At 44.8% G+C, this 21,892-nt stretch overlaps 1 protein-coding gene across 2 annotated transcripts in view; it reads left to right on the top strand.

Moving 5' to 3' along the window:
- The window catches only part of gpc5b (glypican 5b), a 67,903-nt gene that overhangs the window by 27,788 nt on the left and 18,223 nt on the right, over positions 1–21,892 (top strand). Inside the window, exons 8-9 of one of the 2 annotated variants that reach the window (XM_082509863.1) lie at positions 7,365–7,485; positions 19,774–19,903. In XM_082509863.1, coding sequence (XP_082365989.1) covers positions 7,365–7,485; positions 19,774–19,903 — 251 coding nt within the window. Of the gene's footprint in view, positions 1–7,364; positions 7,486–19,773; positions 19,916–21,892 lie in introns of both variants that reach the window. The other variant, XM_082509862.1, reaches the window with a different exon arrangement.

Raw genomic sequence — 21,892 nt, 5'->3', positions numbered from 1 at the left:
GTGTATGATTGCCAGATGGTAAATCTTTGCTGTGATTTCAGTAACCTTTGCACAGTTCCATGTGTAATCTCCTCAGAAAAACAGGGAAAGATGCAGTACTGCCAACAAAAACGAGTTTTTAAAGGTAGAATAGGTCATTTTTATTGTTATTTAATAGGAAATTATTGTATTAATAAGGATATATTGATTTGTGCGTAATTATATCTCCCAACAAACTGATGGGTTCTCATAAGTGTAGAAATACACTGGAGTGGGCACTGGTTTGCGGAGGCGGCCATGTTCCCTCGCCACCATGAAAACAGTGGCCTAGTGGACATTCAGCTTTTCTCATTATGTGTTTCTCCTCCTTCTCCTCCCTCATTTCCGCCTCATCTTCTGCTTCTTCACCCCAAGCCTCATCTCCTGAACTACAGTCAGACCTCAAACAGTTTCACTACATTCTCACATTGTATCGTCACAGTCCATATAATGTTAGATCGACTTCAACGTGGCTAACACCAGCTAACAACGGCAAACACAGCAGTGTTTAGGGCCAGAGGGGTTCAGGATATCCTCAATAGCTGACCCCAGTATCACAATCATCAGACAGAAGCGAGCTTCACTGACTCATCAACTCATACTGAAGCTTCAAGGTTTAAACCCCAGTGCGTTGAGAGATGCTCTTTTGCATAGCTTGATTGTCATGATGGGTTATTTGAGCTGCTGTTGCCTTCCTGTTAGCTCAAAGCAGTATCAAATTTGTTTTGTTTTTTATCAAGAAACTGCGGCTCATTGTATATCTTTTCATCTTCCGACCAAGCTCTGTAAACCCCTGAGATGGTTATGTGGGAAAATTCCAGTAGCTCAGCAGTTTCTAAAATACTCAAATCAGCCTGTCTGCAACCAACAATCACGCCATATCCAAATCCCTCCTCTTCCCCATTTATTTGCTTAGTTTGAACTTCAGTAAGTCGTATTAACCATGTTTATATGTCTAAATACACTGAACGTTTGTGTTAACTAGCAGTTGAACAGGTGTACCTAATAAAGTGGTCAGTGAGAGCATATTTTTGTGTGTTTGTGCTTTTTGCAGGCTGTAGTAATTTTACTAAAAGCTATGCATATAAACACGGCAAAATCCATCACGGTCTCAGTGTCCACATAGAGATATATTACATTTATTTGCATATTAATATGGAGAAGGTCACAGAATGTAAAACCTCTAATATCTGACTCTCTGAGAAATTTACATTTAAATATCCAATAGAAACACTCGTCTGCAACAAAAGTATGTCTGTCTACACCGAAACACTTCTTCTGTGACTTGGAGGAAAAGTACTGTTGTTCATTATCTGGATACAATTTACAGACATGTAAATCTTTTTATCCCCTGGAGGAAACGCCTGTCTTATAGTTAGTGTACTCGTGCACTGATACCTAATAATGTTCATATCCACGCCTGCTTGGTCCTTTTGTGCTTGTTCCATTTATATTAATTTACTTGTTTTTCGTGGCGGTAAAAGAAAGTATAGATTCAGTCAGCCTTGTATATATAAAGGTCAAATCAGCTGTCTGTCAGTCTTGGCTGCATTGTTTCAAATGATGTCAGGTATGTTCCCAGCTTAGATCAAGATAAAAGGAAACATGAAATATGCCAGCAGTATGTGTGAGGTGTTGACACTAACAAATTCACTGGATGTGCGCTGTTGACACTGATCCCTAAACTCTTTGCTGGAGTCTGTGGAATCTTGGGATTTTCCCCTTAAGGGAAGGTCTGTGGTTTTTAATTGAGCTTTTATTTCTCGTTTTGCTTTCTTGTTCATCACCCTTTTTCATTATTGCCCTTCGCTTCTTGCTCTATCATGCTGTTTTTTGCTGCCTTTGATTTTGTTGCCTTTTATTACACATCTTCATGTAGATGTACGTCAATATCCTGTTCATATTACATGTAGTCCATTATCTTGTTTTTATTACTTCATTCTGTTGTGGGCACAGTACATGTGCTCTCATATCCTGCTTGTGTTAGCAACACACTCTCATACCAGTCATGCAGCTAAAAAACTACAGAATCAAATGCTTTGAATGTACAGAGGATTAGGCAGCATGCATCTTATGATCTCTTGTTGTTCATTGGCAATCAATGTTCCCAGTTCCCATGGTGACGGTGTTTGAAATGTTTCTTTTGTTTATGTAGCAATACAGAAAAAGATATGGTCCGTATCATGTGATGAGATTAATGGATAAGCCACCTAATTTAAGTATAACCCAAACTGTCTTCATTTATAAAGCTTGACCATTTTGTTTTATCCTGCAGAGATCATCGGATTTGGGAACATTTTTCGTTAAAGGTACAGTCAGTTGAGTTTGAGTTTATTTTGTCGACAAAAATAATATTGCACTCATTTATTATAATTAATTAATTATTTGTTCCAAGAAACAGATACATTCTCAAATTACACAGGAGTAGGCACCAATTTGCAGAAGCTGCCATGTTTACAGTGGGGCAAAAAAGTATTTAGTCAGCCACCGATTGTGCAAGTTCCCCCACCTAAAATGATGACAGAGGTCAGTAATTTGCCCCAGAGGTACACTTCAACTGTGAGAGACAGAATGTGAAAAAAAAATCCATGAATCCACATGGTAGGATTTGTAAAGAATTTATTCGTAAATCAGGGTGGAAAATAAGTATTTGGTCAATAACAAAAATACAACTCAATACTTTGTAACATAACCTTTGTTGGCAATAACAGAGGTCAAACGTTTACTATAGGTCTTTACCAGGTTTGCACACACAGTAGCTGGTATTTTGGCCCATTCCTCCATGCAGATCTTCTCGAGAGCAGTGATGTTTTGGGGCTGTCGCCGAGCAACACGGACTTTCAACTCCCGCCACAGATTTTCTATGGGGTTGAGGTCTGGAGACTGGCTAGGCCACTCCAGGACTTTCAAATGCTTCTTACGGAGCCACTCCTTTGTTGCCCGGGCGGTGTGTTTTGGATCATTGTCATGTTGGAAGACCCAGCCTCGTTTCATCTTCAAAGTTCTCACTGATGGAAGGAGGTTTTGGCTCAAAATCTCACGATACATGGCCCCATTCATTCTGTCCTTAACACGGATCAGTCGTCCTGTCCCCTTGGCAGAAAAACAGCCCCATAGCATGATGTTTCCACCCCCATGCTTCACAGTAGGTATGGTGTTCTTGGGATGCAACTCAGTATTCTTCTTCCTCCAAACACGACGAGTTGAGTTTATACCAAAAAGTTCTACTTTGGTTTCATCTGACCACATGACATTCTCCCAATCCTCTGCTGTATCATCCATGTGCTCTCTGGCAAACTTCAGACGGGCCTGGACATGCACTGGCTTCAGCAGCGGAACACGTCTGGCACTGCGGGATTTGATTCCCTGCCGTTGTAGTGTGTTACTGATGGTGACCTTTGCTACTTTGGTCCCAGCTCTCTGCAGGTCATTCACCAGGTCCCCCCGTGTGGTTCTGGGATCTTTGCTCACCGTTCTCATGATCATTTTGACCCCACGGGATGAGATCTTGCGTGGAGCCCCAGATCGAGGGAGATTATCAGTGGTCTTGTATGTCTTCCATTTTCTGATGATTGCTCCCACAGTTGATTTTTTCACACCAAGCTGCTTATATTTTTATTCTATTTTATTCTACTGTATATAGTATATTATTTTATTCTATTCTATTCTGTACAGCTGTGTACTGTATTTATTCTTATTGTATTCTAATTTTTGCGTCATAACTTTTGCACTGTCCACTTCCTGCTGTGACAAAACAAATTTCCCACGTGTGGGACTAATAAAGGTTATCTTATCTTATCTTATCTTAATATTTTTTAACCATACCAGTTTAAAGCTAATGAAAACATCAGCAGTATAATATTTAATTAATTCTCTTTGCTTCGGTTTCTATTGATGCTGTATTCTTTTCCCCTACTTCACAGGAAGTTTGCCTCTCCGTTGACCTGATTTTCCCGTGGGGATCTGTAGTCTCACGCTTTATTAGCAAAGCATGCAGTTTGATCTTTTGATGTGATATGTGTTTGGCTGCCTATTTAATGTGAACTTGCATGAAGATGGTTTGGAACGGCTTCTCTCACAGGGACAGTTGATAAGCATTTTTGTGACATCAGTTACTGTAGCTAGTTCAAGTCAGGTGTAATGAATCCAGGCACAGATTTAGAACTCACTTAGTAAGGCCTCAGGACATGAACACTTACGAGCATCAAAACTTGATCTGTGTGAGAACACAACAACAATCTGAGAAACTTAATTAAAGGCCACACTGTGTTAAGTTTCACATGGGATTTTATCCCAGACCAGCAGAGTAAGCATGGCTCCAGAAGAAGAGGTCTTCACCACCGCACCATCTCTTGGCATCACTCAAATCAATTCAGATTCATCCACCATGTCTCTGCTCCTTGGTTCCCACAATCCTGTTCCCTCGTTGCCATTGCCAGAGTGTGTTTGTGCTTTTGAGGGTGTGGACTCGGTGGTTACTGAGTTGGTGGTTGATTGTATTAGCTAGCAAAGCTGGTTTGGAACATGGAAAAATGTGACTCATGAACTTTTGTTTCTTCTTTTTTGCTCTTCTCCCACTTCATCTTCGTTTTGATCCACCCACCAGACAAAATGATGTGATCCTTGCTTACAGCCTGTTATTGAAAAAAGCTATCAGTATGCAAGATGATCAAAGATGGCACTCGTTGCATGGAATAAATTGTAATACTAAATTTACTTTGATTGCATCATTTAAAAACATGCAGAGTTACTCAGCTCTAAAGTAAAGTAATATCCTTTCAAATGATTTTAACACTTGATTCTTGTGTCCTAATTCAGCGCGTCTATAGTGGGTACCTCTGTAATATATTGATATGTAAATGTATGATGCATATATATATCTATATATATATATAGATAGATATAGATATATATATACAGACACAATTATCAAAGAACTAAAATATCTTAAACGTATATTAAATTATACAAAAAACATCTTTGTAAATTGAATTTCAGTTTCCTGTGTGTGGGAAAATGTGATTTCTAAAGATGAATCATTTTACAACCTTGCTGAAAACCACTAATAGCAATTACTGTAAGCAGTCCATCTGTTTTCAATGAAATATCCCTGGGAAAAAAAGTAAAGAAATAAGATTAATCTGCATAAAGATGAGCTCATATCACAAGTTAGTCCATTACTGTGGAGTAAATGGTGACTTTTCTTTTTGCAAAGGGTATGTATGTGTCTGTGTACTTGTAATACTTCTTGTCTTTACTGTTGTTGGTAGCTGCTTACTGTCAGAGGTGCAAAAGACAGATTATTAACATATAAGTTCAAAACTTGGTTTAATGTTAAGGCTAGGGTTAGATCTGGATTATGGGCAAGTAGTGATTATGGAGGGGTCAGGATAAGACTCGACAAAACCAGCGTGAGTAAATGTAATATCCTCTGAATAGGGGTGCAACGATACACAAAATTCACGGTTCGGTTCGATACTTTGGTGTCACGGTTCGATATTTTTTCGATACAAAAAAAATGTTCATGCCTTTTTAATTTGTCATTTATTAAAATTATAAATATATATTTTAACTCAAAAGTACAGTTTTTAAATTTAACCCTAACCCTTGTGCGTGTTTTTTATTTTGACAGCGAATGCGCACCTGCGGACCACTTATGTGCAGCCCTGGTTATTTAGCTCATCATATTGCAGCCACAGAAATTCTTTTGTCCATGAAACCATAAAGCTGCACTTTCTTTTTGCCTTATAGTCTGATTTGTCATAACTTCTCAGTTTTGTGGTAAGCTTTTCTTTGGCTGTCACTTCTTCACCCTGACCTGTCTTATTTGGCTCAGCAGAACTAAAATATATATCTGTCTGTGAAGGTCATCGTAGTCAAATATAAATCCTGCTGCTTTTACACACGCACTCACATAAGCTCAGCGATTCTCTGCGCGATCAACCTCTCACATGTTTAAGCTTGCTGCGGGAGATTTCACTTGTCATGTTTGCATAGTAAGCTAACAATTAATAAGACTATGTCAGAGGAATTGGTGCACAAATTATCATCACTCACAGATCAGTGCTGTCATTGCAAAGTGAAAGCAAAAAAACAAGCGCAAATTCAAACGCGATTTCAATATGTCACATATTGACAGTGGCTCACCGATGCCAATGACATAATTACCCAGCTACATTTCTGAAAGAATGCAAAAGCATTGACATATATTTTTCCTACAATAGCCCGACGGGCAGGGCAGAGATAGATTTTGGTAGCCCGACTGGAAAGATCGCTAGCCCCGGGACGTCGGGCTAGCGATATTGCGAGCCCTGTATCTGATTGAGGAATCACTCATCTTTGGAAAAAGAGAGTTTATTACAGAGAAATGGCTCTTTCCAAAATAAAAGCTATACTATCCGCTTCTTCTGGGCTATATTCTCAGCAGCATATTAAACACATAAGGAGAATCATGTGCTAACAGCTGTCTAAATGACTCGGCTAAAGTTAGTAGCATGCTTGCTTGTTTTTTTTCTGCTTCCACTTGTCTTTGCACTAGGATGATGTCGGCGTAAATGTGCAGTCATATTCGTTGTGTTCCCACTAGTGCTTTCAGGTTAATCTCGTTGAAATGACCTTAACGCCACAACACGGCAAATCTCCGTTAACGAGCTACCGCCGATTGCCCCGTGCATGGGGCTAGACGGCCAACACGTTAACGAGCTAACTGCGCTAACACACTAGCTCCCACCCATGTAATTGAGCATTGCATGGCACATCCAACATACTGTTTTACTTTAGTGCATGACTCGCTTACCTTCAGGGTCATACGTCACATGAAAACCAAAATAATTCCAAACGCCAGATCTGAATGAGGGTGCGGGAGGTCCATGTTGTAAGGAGAGCTTAACTTCTGTCTCGCTAGCTTGCCCTGCGCTCTTCCTTCTGACGATGCTGTCTGTGTTGAGCGCTCAGTGAATCTGCGTTCGACTACTCCGCCTAGGCTGCACTGTCGAGCCTAGGCGGAGTAGTCGAACGCAGATTCACTGAGCGCTCAACACAGACAGCATTGTCAGAAGGAAAGTTGATAAAATAAATTAAAAATTTTGTATTGTTCGATACATATGCGTACCGAACCGAAAGCACTGTATCGAACGGTTCAATATCGATACGAATATCGTTGCACCCCTACCTCTGAAGTAATGGAAATATGACCGTGTGCATGTGTGTCTATGAATCCAGTGCACTCTGACTAAACACACGAGTATAGTGAATGGAGAGAACTGGGACAGGAGAACAACACTCACACAGAGACAAACTGGGACAGGAAGTACTGCATATCTTTCTCATGTTCTGCCTTTCTGTAGTTATGCAGGTCGTGTGGTTGGCAACACTTTAAAAGCCCAGAGGGAGAATCCCGAGCTGACTGTGCGCAATACGGATCCTGTCCTGAAGGGCGCAAAACAGAGGCTGGAACAGCTAACACAGGTAAATGCTCAACCCAGTGTTCTCCCAGTTTGTTACTCCCAACAAAGGCTGTCTTATAAAGTGTTACCCAAATTCTTATGTTAAGATGGATGATACTGAGATTTTTCCCACCCTAACAACAACTGTTGTCCAAACCGTCTTGTAATTATAGAATAAGCTATAGTCCCAATGTTCATATATTATGAGTTGGTGGCCTTTCTTCTAGTGCTGCAATCAATATTCACTCTGAAATATGCAATCGAGAGAAGAAGAAACCTTAGATTTGGGGGCTTTCCTTCATCTTTTAAGGACACTATGATGAAACAAACTTTCATACTTCAAAAGGATTTTTTGAAGTATGAAAGTATTTGCTTATGAGTGGTTTTCTTGTTTTCTTGGATGATTTCACATCTACTGAACATTAATATACCCTGCGCTAACCTTGGCAGTGACACCCTATGGTTGCCATTCTGCGGGAGTGATGATGATGATGGCTCCATTTTTTTTTATATGTGTGTGTCTGTGTTTGTGTGTGTGTTGCGGGGTTGGAGGGGCGCCCTTAAGTTCATCTGGCCTTCAATTATGCGCTACCACCTCCTGTGTGAAGTGCTGCTTAATCCAATAAAGTTAAATGTCAGCACTTGAAACACAGGTAGATAATAACACTCAATAATAAATTAATTAATTCAACAATTAAACTGGAATTTATGCAGGACTTTCAAGGCTGTACTCAGTAAGGTAATATGGAGATATGATTTGTGTGAATGATTCATAAAATCATACGATTCCGTAGAATGATATATGAAATGTATTCATTATCATGATTCATTATTATATGTGTGGACGATGTGGCTTTGGACCCTTCTGGATTGAGGGAGACAGCCTGATACATCATACAACTCATACTGGCAACATAATTTGGTTTGCTGGTCATTCACTCATCAATTCAAATCAGTTTTATTCATATAGCGCCAAATAGTCACCTCACTGTGCTTTATAATGTAAGTTAGAAACCCTGCAATAGTAGAGGAAAAAACAAACAATCAGAAAACCCTTTATGAGCAAGATCCTGGTACAGTGGGAAGGAAAAACTCGCTTTTAACAGGAAGAAAGAAGTAGAAGCAAGAACTGTATAACAACCTAATCTTTTGTTCTTTAGATCTCGAGTAAATCTAAAAAAGGATACACACGCACTTTAATAAAGTAAAATAAAAACAGGGCTATGTAATATAACGAAACTGTAAGTTTAGGGTTTTTTTAAACTTAGTAAATGTTACTCAGACAGGTGGAAACAGCTGATTTCTTTTAAATTGGTAAATCTATTTTTAGTGCTGAGTTTTGTCCAGCAGCAACAATTTGGAGTCAAAATAAACAGTATCCGTCCTCACAGGCGTCACGTTGTTTGAAATTCTTAGTCAAGAACTTTTATGGTGTTTGTTCAACTTTATTGTTTAGTCTAGTTGAATCTGAGTTTTGCAATCCTGCGCTTGGGTTTAACTCTTGAGTTTTCTTAATGCCAGTTTTTAGTTCCCCTGCTGCCACCCTGTTTGTTCCTCCTTCTCTCTCATTTCTCTGTTGATGTCATCATCACCCTTTGTTCACTAGCTTGACATCGTGCTAAGTGTTAGTATTAGGTCTCTCACTCATTTCCTATTTTCCTTTGAGTGTTGGTTTTCCTTCATGAATAGTTCGCTTTACTTCCTGCTTTGCCTGTGTTGATAATCTGTACCCGTGTCTCATTTCCTCTCCGCTCTCTAACCCTAAATTAGCCTTCTGTGCTCACCTGTGCACATTCATGCTCTTTAGACCTGATTGGACTTCATGTTCTTTGGATTACAATTTCTATTGGCCTATTTGTATTTTTCTTTGATCAGTCACAATAAAGGCTCACATTTTGTTTAGTATTCAGTCTGCACTTCCCTGCAGTGTCCTCCCCTCTACAATCCACACACCACTGGTAAACAGTAATGACTGGAGATGTCACCCCGCCCAGCAGTGTGGCCCACTGATTTGTTTTTAATCATTTTTAAAGGAAGCTGGTTATCCAGTGGTGGCTGCTCAAGTTAAATATGGCCCCAGTTTTACACAGTTACTTCTTCTTGTAGGTGTTTACAGACAGCACATGTGGACCACAGAGATTATGAAGTTTGTTTGTGTTTTTAGATGGGTGTGGAGGCTATTGAAAAGAACTATCCTGTCAGCAACACACATGTATAAAATATATTACAGAAACTAAACAGTACCCCCTAGAACTGTCATAAAAACAGAAGTTATGTCTTCCTAGCAACAGCCACTCCTTTTAAAGAAAGCCTGTTAACCTCTGGTTTATGTAATGTTGGTGAGGGTAAAGGAAAATTAATCGGATGGGACATGCTAAGGCCTAGTTTTCTTTTCTTTCCTTTTTTTTGCTGTTCTGCTGTTCTGTGCTTTGTCTAATTTCACTGGTGACTCCATTAATCATGCTGCATTTACATGGAGAAAATGCCAAGTCAGCACCGCCCCGTACTCCCCCCACACACACGTACACAAACATGCACTACACATGCACCATGTATTCATTTATGGATGCGAGTTCCTTCTTACGCTCATTAATTCAGTCTAACTTGTATACTCTTGGTCATCTGTGATTTAAAGACTATTCGAGCTTTTTGCCGATCTTCAGATGTAATTCAGACGAACACGCGGTTAGATCAATGTGTTTGGATACGCGGCCTCTGGATCGATCGTAGTAATGCTATACAGGTCACGACATGAACCAAAGGGAAAGGTCTGATATTTTCCATTCTGAGGTGCGGTGTGGTCTTTCCATCTTTCTGATAAATTGCAGGATGCAAGCCTCTGCACACATACAAACAAACTAAGTGTAATTTGAACCTGTTGAGAGTCGCCTTTGCAAACCCACATCCTGGGCTTTGTTTCTTTGAAACTAGGTGCTCCGGTGGCTTCTCTGTGGGTGAAGCCATTCATCTGAGGCACAGCCGTTAATGCATACCATTTATTAATTATTATTCATGCCTGTCATGTGTGCCATTTACACGCTCTGACCACAAGGATGAAAGCAGAGGGAAAATATGAGACAGGACACAGAAGCGTCCCTGGAATGTTAATCATTTCTCCGACCGGGTTTTGAAGGTCTGTCTTTCTTTATGCGTTTTCGTTGGTGTCTTCTTATCTGTCACTGTCCCAATTTGTATTGCGTGCTAAGCAGACCTTTGGTGCAGTAGCTTGTTTTTCACATAAGCTTTGCTGTCTAATGGGATTTTATTAACGCAACCACGTGTTTATACTCACAATTAAAACTTGTAGGTACATGCACAGCCAGTCAAGATGACATGAATCAACCCTTTGTGTTAAAAAGGGGAAGGGCTCTCATCTTTTGATTACATGGCAGCTTAAGATGGGCAAGGAAGGAGTTCTTCTCTTGTAAAATGATCATTTGTCAGCATGTGATAGGATCATTTACACCCAGTAAGAGCTTTAAATTATACCAATTTTATTGTGGAGACTAGACTTTGTGTCTCAACGCGACAGTCTTGTAAATCGTAGTTTCACTTTCCTGTATTTAGCTGACAGGAGTGTCTGCTGCTGCTGTTCTGTTTCAAGGTTTGACATGTTGTGCACTGAGAGCTGCTCTTCTGCATACCTTGGTTGTAATGAGTGGTCATTTGCTTTACTGTTGCTTTCAGTTCAAAGGAGTCTGCCCATTCTCCTCTGACCTCTGGCATCAACGAGCCATTTTCTCCCAGAGAACTGCTGCTCACTGGATATTTTCTCTTTTTTAAGACCATTTTAATCCCAGCAAATCAACAGTTTCTGAAAAACTCCACACAGCCTGGCACTAACAACGATGCCACCTTTAAAGTCACTTAAATTACCCATCTTCCTTACTCACTTTGAACTCAGCAGGCCATCTTGACCATGTTGACATGCCTAAATTATTTGAGTTTGGCTGATTACATATTTGCATTAACGAGCAGTTGAACATGTATAATTGTTTAAACATTTTATAAAGGCAGTGTCTTATTATCCATCATTATTAAAATCTGATGTATTATTGAGAACAAAGCAAAAAATATTTCTATTTTTACAGTATACAAAAGTTCATCACCTCAGCCACTACCAGTTTAAGTTTGTCTCCAGTCATTAATTACACTGGACAGACCGTTCTGGAGTTACCACACTTGAATAATTTTATTTGTTGGCTCTGTTGGTTTCACAGAGGAGTTTCAGTGCCACATGGCCCAAATCCTGTTTAAATTTCAGACTTTCCACATGACTAAGAAAACAGTCCTGGTGGAAACAGTGCTGTAATGTATTTTTGTCCTCCCTCAGCACTCATTTGCAGTCCAGTGACATGATGGTGAATCACCGTACAGAGCCTAGTCTGTTTCTGTGTCCCCTCGGACATGCTGTCATATAATAACCTTGCTTCCCCTTGGTTCCGTGGCTGCTACACGCCTACTCTATGGTGGAGGCCAGATGTCCCTCCGTTTGCATCCCACATTCTTCTGCCCCACAAGGAAACTCCACAAGGACTAACAGGCACCCTTGCTTGTTAATCAAATAAAGTGATCGATGATGCCTGCTTATTTTAAACATGTTTCTTTGATCCATACACAAGGATAGGTGCACTGTTTTCATTGTTATACTTATATAGTGCGTTTCTACTCTCCCGGAGTACTCAAGGCGCTGTATACAACATGCTGCATTCACCCATTCACACAAGTGCAAACTAATAAACATTCACACTCCAATAAACACATTAGAGAGCAACCTTGGCATTAGTATCTTGCCCAAGGATATTTGGTGTGCAGCCTGGGGAAGCCAAGGATCGAACCACCAACCTTCCAATCAGTAGATGATTTGCTCTACCACCTGAGCCACAGCCACCCCACAATGCTGTTTGCCTACTTAATATCTTCCCCTTGTGAATCAAAACAGACACCTTATGCTTATGTGCTAAAGGGATTATATTTGGTAGGCAGAGTTAAGTCATCTTTAAATACGAGAGAGTCAGACAGATTTTGTCTGTGTATAAACAAGCAGCTGAGACAGGGAAAATCAGTTACAGCTCTCACTCTGCAGGATAGCAAATTTAAAATTATCATAAAATTTCAGACAACTGACTGTCCATTTAGTTGTTCAGACAGTTTTCAATGTAGTACAATAATATAAATCATTCAACTTAATTCTTTTTTAATAGCACAAGATAGCAACAACAGTCGCCTCAAGGAGCTTTATATTGCAGCGTAAAGACTCTACAATAATACAAAGAAAACAGCAACAATCAAAGAACCCCCTGTTAGCAAGCACTTGGTGACAGTGGGAAGGAAAAACAGACTTGTGTTGTGATTGGCTGGTGGTGAGGGAGACAGGATAAAAGGCACACTGTGGAAGACAGACAGAAATAAATAATAACTGAATTATTTAATAACAGATTAGATGCAAATTTGAATATAAACACATAGTGAGTAAAAAAAAAAGGTGAGTGTAACGGTGGACCCAAGAAATACCAGCCGGAGCGACTTTGACAGTGCAGAACTTTTTATTAAGCTCGGGGTTGTACGTGGACACATATACTCCGCGCTCTCTTTCTCTGCTGTCACCTCTGTCTCCGTCTGTCACTGCCAACACATAAAGAGACACAATCACTGTCAGATCCCAGCACACCTGTTCACCCCGCCCCTGCGCCGCCCCGGGAGCTCACTGCGTCACGCCTCCTCTGCAGCTGGCCAAGGACCACACCCACGCCACACATCCCCACCGCCCGACTGAGGCCGGGGCCCATCCGGCCGAACCTACTCCCCCCCCCGCGAGCGAGAGAGGAAATCGGCCACGACCATCTGCGCGCCCGGCCTATGGATCACCTTGAACTTAAAGGGCTGCATGGCCAGATACCACCGAGTGATCCGGGCGTTGGCATCCTTCATGCGGTGGAGCCACTGCAGCGGGACGTGGTCCGAGCAGAGGGTGAACGGGCGGCCCAGGAGGTAGTAGCGAAGGGAGTCGACCGCCCACCGGATCGCCAGGCACTCCTTCTCTACGGTGCTGTACCGTGACTCGCGGTCCGTGAGCTTCCGGCTGATGTAAGCGACCGGCCGGTCAACTCCCCCCACCTGCTGGGACAAAACGGCCCCCAGCCCTCTGCTCGAGGCGTCAGTCTGCAGACAGAAAGGGAGGGAGAAGTTAGGTGTGAACAGCAGCGGCTCTCCACAGAGAGCCCGTTTCACCTGCACAAACGCCGCCTGGCACCGCTCCGTCCACTGGACCAGATCTGGGGCACCCTTGCGGGTGAGATCAGTCAGGGGGCTGGTCAGGTCCGCGAACCCTGGGACGAACCGCCGGTAATAGCCGGCCAGCCCCAGAAACCGTCTCACCTCTTTTTTCGTCTTGGGACGCGGGCAGGATGCAATCGCCGCCGTCTTCTCCACTTGAGGTCGCACCTGCCCGCTCCCCAAGTGGTACCCCAAATACTGTACCTCCCTCCGTCCAACCGCACACTTCTTCGGGTTGGCCGTGAGCCCCGCCTGCCTCAGGGACTCCAGCACCGCGGCCACACACCGCACATGCCCCGCCCACGTGTCACTGTAAATGATGACGTCGTCTAGGTAGGCGGCAGCATAGGCAGCGTGGGGCCGCAGCACCCGGTCCATGAGGCGCTGAAAAGTGGCAGGGGCGCCGAACAAGCTGAACGGAAGCGTCACGAATTGGTACAACCCATACGGAGTGGAGAAGGCCGTCTTTTCCCGGGACTCTGTAGACAAGGGAATCTGCCAGTAGCCCTTGGTTAAATCCAGAGTCGTAAAAAAGCGAGCGGTGCCCAACCGGTCCAGGAGCTCGTCGACCCGGGGCATGGGATAAGCATCAAAACGTGACACCTCATTCACTCTGCGATAATCGACACAGAACCGTATAGACCCATCCTTCTTTACTACAAGGACGATGGGGCTACACCAAGCACTGTGTGATTCTTCTATTACTCCCAGCCTCAGCATTTCCTTCAATTCCCGGAAAACAATTTGCCTTCTATGTTCCGGCAGCCTGTAGGGCCGTGAACGCACCGTCACGCCAGGCCGCGTCTCAAAATGGTGCTCTATGAGAGAAGTACGGCCGGGCAAGGGGGAGAACACGTCGGCAAAGCGCTGTTGCAATGCAGCAACATCCGCCCTCTGGGCCTGTGTGAGATGGTCACTGCAATGGAGGGAGGCGGGGATGCTAGACTTTGGCGCCTCCGGCCCCAACTCATCTCTCCCTCTTACCAAGCTCACTAGAGAAGCGGTCTCCGCCTCCCTCCAGGCTTTGAGGAGGTTGAGGTGGTAAATCTGCGTGGCCCCGCCCCTGTCCGACCGTACCACTTCATAATCAACGTCCCCCACTCGCTGTGTGACCACGAAGGGTCCTTGCCACTTGGCGAGTAATTTAGAGCTGGAAGAAGGAAGTAACACAAGCACCTTATCTCCCGGTGAAAATTGCCTGAGTCTAGCCCCTCTGTCATACAGGCGTCGCTGCCGCTGCTGGGCCTGGAGCAAATTCTCCCGCGAGAGCCTCCCCAGTGTGTGCAGCTTTGCTCGCAGGTCCAGCACGTACTGAATTTCACTTTTCGCAGGGCTCGGACCTTCCTCCCAGTTTTCCTTAATCAGGTCGAGCACCCCCCGCGGCTTCCTGCCGTATAACAGCTCGAAGGGAGAAAATCCCGTGGAGGCCTGGGGCACCTCCCGCACTGCAAACAACAGAGGGTCTAATCAGCGATCCCAATTGCGTTCATCCTCGTGAATGAACTTACGAATCATGGATTTTAAAGTCTTATTCAGCCTCTCCACCAACCCATCAGTCTGAGGGTGGTAGACGCTGGTCCGAATAGATTTAATACCCAGTAATTCGTACAGTTCCCGCAATGTGCGCGACATGAACGACGTGCCCTGGTCAGTCAGTATTTCTTTCGGAATACCGACTCGGGAGATGACCTGAAACAGTGCCTGCGCCACGCTCTTCGCTGAAATGGTGCGTAGCGGCACTGCTTCCGGGTACCGCGTTGCGTAGTCCACCAGGACCAGCACAAAGCGATAGCCGCGTGCACTCCGGTGCAATGGCCCGATGAGATCCATGCCAATACGCTCAAACGGGATCTCCATCAGCGGTAATGGGCGCAACGGCGCCTTTGGCACGGCCGGCTGGTTAACCAGCTGGCATTCGGGGCACGACGCACACCAGCGGCGCACGTCGGCCCAAATGCCCGGCCAATAGAATCGGGCCATTATGCGCTCCAGAGTTTTCTCGCCACCCAAGTGCCCTGCCATGGGGTTCGAATGAGCCGCCTGGAAAATCATTTCCCGGCGGCTTTGCGGCACCAATAACTGTGTGCGGATTTCATTAGTGTGAGTGTCACGGCTCACTCTATAAAGCCGATCGTTCCGCAATTGGAAATGAGGGTACGTTCGCGCAGCGTCGGGGCGCACCGAGCGACCATCAATATCCATCACTTGGTCATAGGCTGAGCGTAGGGTGTCGTCCCGAGACTGCTCTAGTGGAAAATCTTCCGTGGGGTACACAACGGGAGGCGGCGGGGCTTCCGTGGAAGTCCCCGCCTCCTCCTCCCCCCCAGAGTCAGCGTCGGTCGACCCCGCGTCACCGCCGAGCGCCGCGCAAACGTCACACGAATTTACAGACCGCGATCGCATCCCCGCGTACTGCCCCAGTAAGCTGTGGAACCCCGGCCAATTCGTACCCAAAATAAGGGGATGCGACAGGCGCGGGCTAACCGCCGCCTTCACTCTATGCGTTTTGCCCCTGAATTTCAGCAACAGTGACACTACTGGGTACTTGTGAATATCCCCGTGCACACATTTAACCTCCACCCAGTCAGCCTCCAACAATGCCCCGGGGCGAACCAAACTTTGGTGGACCAGAGTCTGCGTGCAGCCCGTGTCCACCAAAGCATGGCGAATACCCCCTTGACACCTTACCGGCACGCGGTACGTCACTCCTGGACCGGGGGCGGGCGCTGGAGCGCCGGCAACGCGGAACACCTGCCCCACCTCCATGAGCGGACAGTCTCGGCGCAGGTGCCCCGGCCGCCCACACTTCCAACAGTCCGGCCCCGGCGTCTGTGCGGCTCCCCGTGGCTCCGGGGCAACCTCGGCGGCCGCCGGGGTTCCGGCGGGAAGCAGCGGCCGGAACGGGTTCCTGGGGCTCCACCCTGCTGCCTGCTCCGTTCCCGCAGGGCCGCCGCCTCTCCTCTGCGACGCCGCCGCCGGTGGCCTGGGCGGCGGAACACGGGCGCCCCGCCGCGGCTCCTCACGGCCCGGTACCGGGTCGGCCGCCAGATGGTCCTCTGCCAGCGTCACCGCCGCCGTCAAATCCGCCGGGCGGTGGCAGCGAACCCAACGAGCCGTCGCCTCGGGCAGGCCTCCCACGAACTGCTCGAGGACGACCATGGTCAGCATCCGCGTCTCCCCAGCCGAGGGGCCCGGTCGCAGCCACCTCGCTGCCGCATCCTCCAGCTGCCGAGCCCAGGCAAACGGCCGCTCCCCCCCCGACATCCTGCTGGCCCGGAACTGACGGCGGTAATCCTCCGGGGAGAGCCCCAAACGATCCAGCACCGCCCGGCACACGTCCTCGAACACCCCCCGCGAGCCGGGGGGCAGGCTCAGCGCCGCCGTCTGGGCCTCACCTGACAGAAGCGGCAGCAGCCGGGCGGCCCACTCCTCCTCCGGCCACCGACAGGCCACCGCCGTGGCCTGGAAAGCCTCGATGAAAACCAGCGGGTCCTCCCCATCCCGCATCCGGTGCAACGTCACCGACAGCGGAGGGGCGGGAGCCGGCGCGGCCGCATTCCCCAGCAGCTGCCCCAGAGCCGCGGTCTGCTGCTCCGATTGCAGGCGAAGCAACGCCAACTGTTGGTCCTGCGTGGCCGCCTGACGAGCCGCCATCGCCGCCATGTCCACCATCATCTGGCCCAAGATCTGCAGCGGCTGGGCGGGCGGTGGGGCGGGCGGTGGGGCGGGCGGCGGCGCCGCCGGGGGAGCAGGGGGAGCCGGCAGGGGACCGGACATCACGCGTGGGTTTCGGCACCAGTGTAACGGTGGACCCAAGAAATACCAGCCGGAGCGACTTTGACAGTGCAGAACTTTTTATTAAGCTCGGGGTTGTACGTGGACACATATACTCCGCGCTCTCTTTCTCTGCTGTCACCTCTGTCTCCGTCTGTCACTGCCAACACATAAAGAGACACAATCACTGTCAGATCCCAGCACACCTGTTCACCCCGCCCCTGCGCCGCCCCGGGAGCTCACTGCGTCACGCCTCCTCTGCAGCTGGCCAAGGACCACACCCACGCCACAGTGAGTGAAGAAGAAATAGTTAATGCACCATGTGAAGCCCCCAGCAGTATAGGCCTATTGATGTGTAACTAAGGGAGGTCACCTGATCCAGCCTTAACTGAAGGTTTTAAGGCTAATCTTAAAAGTAAGGGGAGGGTCTGCCTCAAATCCTAACTGGGAGCTGGTTCCAGTTTGGAGAGGGGCCGGAAAGCTGAAGACTTTTCTTCTCATTTTACTTTTAACAACCATAGAAACCACTGGTAACATGATGAACTCTCTCCTCTTCACCGCTTGGAGGTGTGGTATGGATATGATCCTGAAGCTTGAGTGCTCTACCAGAGGTTCTGCACAGTATCTTAGCTGGTGCTTGGACTGTGCTCTTCTGGACCAATTCTGCTGATGTTGTGCCTGCAATCTGCTGGAGCCACAATTTTAGTTTTCTTCTCTGTTTTCTTGTGCTCCTTCTTCCTGATGTAGCTGTCTGCTGAGATTGCAATATATATCACAACTGTGGTCTTCTGTTCCTTGTCAACCACCACAATGTCTAGTTGGTTGGCCAGCAGCTTTATATTGGATATTGTAGTGGCAACACTACAACACTGCTGGCTTTGGAACAGTTGGTCAGGGAACCAAATCAAGTAAAGGTCTCAAAGCCAGGACCACCATGCTACCTAATCAGTTCCAGCTAAGGACAGAAATAAGGCAAAGGAAAAAAGATATATTTTACTGACATTTTATTTTTCACCATGGTACCATATATACATATATATTTAATGTCTTCTTATGTCTTTTTCCTTGATAAAAATGCTGTATGTTTGCCTTGTCTCTGTCCTTAGCTGGACCCCATCTATATGACCCACCTTGGCTCTTTACAGTACTCATTTATCAAACTATGAACCAATTACATGATCCTGTCATAGTGTATGGGTGAAAACCGTATGACTTTCAATTTGATGACTTGTATGTTTTATTTTTTCCTTTGTTTTAACAAAATGTGAACTGTTATTTATAAATCTGGTAATCATATTTTACTTTACTTTACTTTATTCATATAGCACTCTTTACAGGGTAACAACCCCAAATGCTTCACAATAATATAAAACAGATATACATAAAACAGCACAATCAAGCATACAGCACAAATCTAGGTAAAAGCCAGTCTAAATAAATGAGTCTTAAGCTCCTGTTTAAAAGAATAAATGCAATCAAGGCAACATAATGATGGAGGCAAAGCATTCCACAACCTGTGGGCCACTGCTCTAAAAGATCTATCTCCTCTGGTCTTAAAATGTGTTCGTGGGACAAATTTTAAGACCAAAGCAGATAGATCTTACCACCACTGAAGCTAAATCCAGTATTGTATTTAAAAAGTAATCAAATAGCAGGCGTGAAGACATGAATAGAGGCATGAAGCTTTTATCTGGCATCACAATTATGCCACGGCATCGGCACTGATCTAAATAAGCAGTGGAGAGTGGGATTCTTGTTGTCATACCATGACTTGAATAAAGTTTTCATGTGTACTTTGACCTGTGTTTTTGTCTACATGTTCCTTGTTTTCTAGTCTTTCTTTCGATGTGTGTTTATACATACATGTCATTCCATTATAAAAATCAGTCACTGCCTTCCATGTGACCCCCTGAAAATTGGATTATTCTCGATTATAGTATACATTACAAACTGCTACCCCTCAATTCTTCAGACTTTGCTTCCAAGGAAGGTTTTTCAAAGACTTTCTTGTATCATTAGGTACTTTGTTACTAGCAGCCTGTCACAAAACACATAATTTGTTCCAATTTCTTTAGCTTAAGTTATGAAAAAAGACAACATAGTTTGAAAGACATAAAAAATGTTTTTCTACCAGTAAGGTTATCAAATAAAATCAGAACAAAATCTTGTCACAATACAGAACAAAATTTGAATCAATCCAAGTGTCTTGCAAATGTATGTGTAATATCTGTGGACATATGTGTGTGTGCGCTTCATTTAGGAACTATTAGTGGAGCTGGGCTGGGCGAGCAAAGTGAGAGGAAGGGTTGAGGAAGAGGAGGGAGGGAGCGCCCACACGGAGGGAGGCAGCGGAGACGACTGTGATGATGAAGATGGCTGTGAAGCATCTGGTGAGGAGAGCGGTGAGTCACACACAAACACATAGGCGAGCTCGCAGAAAGAGAGGAACAAACATTAGCAAACATACACCCACACATATACGCAAATGAGTTGGTGCACGCTTGCAATCTTGTCTTTAGCCTCTGTAGCTCTGGGGTTTCCGGCACACATGCTTGCACACATGCACGCATGCACACACACACACACACACACACACACACACACACACACACACACACACACAAATAATAAATAAAAGACAATGTGCTCATGGTTCATTGGTATTAGTATGGTAGAGATTTACTGCAGCCTCCACATATCGTGTGCCAGCCGGGAAATGCCCAGAGGGAGGGATAGTACTGAGAGATGGATTCAACTGTCCTCCCTCCTCTCTTGCTCTCTCTGCTCTTCTCTCACTTTTTCCATCTCACTTTCTGCTGGTCTCTGCAGTTTACTTGCTCCTCTGCCGTGATAAAGGATGCACTAACAACCGGGTCATGCCAAAAACAGAAATGGGGGGCGGAAAAGAAATGTAATTTTCGTCATTTATCTCTTGACTTATTCATCGTGCATATGCTTATACATAATACATGGGTGTCACAGGGAGAACTGGGACCCGTAGGAACGTTGAGACAATTCCACAGAGTGGATGAAGTTCAAATTTACTTTCATTTTAATTGCTAATTTCAGAAAGGATGCTCTGGGTTGAGGGTACTGGCCAAATGTAATGTTTTCTGTCCTTGGCCTGAAAAACATCTAAAGGCCCTGTGTTTCTCATAGCATGAAATGTGTTGACGAGTAAAGAGAAGATTTAATATGCTCTAAAGATAACGGACTACTGTGATCTGTGTTAGCTGAGAGAAAATCTTAGAATGACTGGTGGAAATACAATATCAAAGCTTTTCACAGGATTTCAGAAAGGTTTTGATCCTTTCTGAGCCATTATGTCTTTCTTAGCGGCTTAATACCACCTGAACAGCTGTGGCTCAGGTGGTAGAGCATGGTAGACTGGGTCATCTACCGATCGATTGAGCCCTGACTTCTCCAGTCTCTGTGCAGAAGTATCCTCGGGCAAGATGCTGAACCCCAGTTCATCCACATGAGTGTGTGTGTGTAAATGTTAGATGTTAGATAAAAGTGATATGTGAATGGGTGAATGACACTTTCAGTAGAAAATGCTGTGAGAGCTCAACCGAATACCGAGGTGCTATAAAAATAGCAGTCCATTTATCAAAATGGGGAAAACTGTAAACACCAAATCTAAAAATCTAAAGAATGTCATCAGCCTTCGAAAAACCCCACTGCACATATCTTAATATATTAAACTAAGTTAAATATAGACTGGATATCTCTTCATTCTGGTAACAAAGTTTATTCAGTCTCATTTAAGTAAAAGTTTAATTAAAGGATTAGAAATCTCTCTTTTAAATGTGGCCTGGCCATGAGTTGTTTCAAACAACATGTGCGCGCTACAAACACGTAAACAGTTCTTATGCAATAACAGATTGAATTCAAAACAAGTAAAATTGCAAAACACGTTTAGTGCAAAGTTAAGAGCAGTCACGCTGACTTAGAGTACTATCGTCTTTATCCTTTAAAATTGACCTAAATTTCCGCAGAGTAGCCTGCAAGGTGTTATAACACCCAACATCACTGACAAGAGTAAGAAGTGGTCTCTTTGGCAACGCTGAATCATCGTGTTTGAAAAACACTTGTAGCTAAATCGCTGTATAAAGGTGGGAAGTTCAACCACTAGAGTAAAAATCTGAATTCCTGTGAGTGTTAAGTTACTCCTTATAATAATGAGGAGGTAAATAACACTGCAAAGGATGCAGGACACGATGCTGACATCTTAAATGGGATTCATCTGCTATGCTTATGACCTTTTTTCCTTCCCAAAAAAGAAAAACGCACTAATAGCCATCTTCTGTGTACATTTTTCAATGCCACTGCTGCAGTGTTTTTATGTAGAAAACACAAAGCAGCTGGATTGAATTCAC

This window comes from Aulonocara stuartgranti (assembly GCF_965226115.1).
Source record: "Aulonocara stuartgranti genome assembly, chromosome: 17".
In the NCBI taxonomy this organism is placed as follows: domain Eukaryota; kingdom Metazoa; phylum Chordata; class Actinopteri; order Cichliformes; family Cichlidae; genus Aulonocara; species Aulonocara stuartgranti.
Note: the sequence above shows the minus strand (reverse complement) of the source record. Positions and strands in the feature narration are given on the sequence as shown.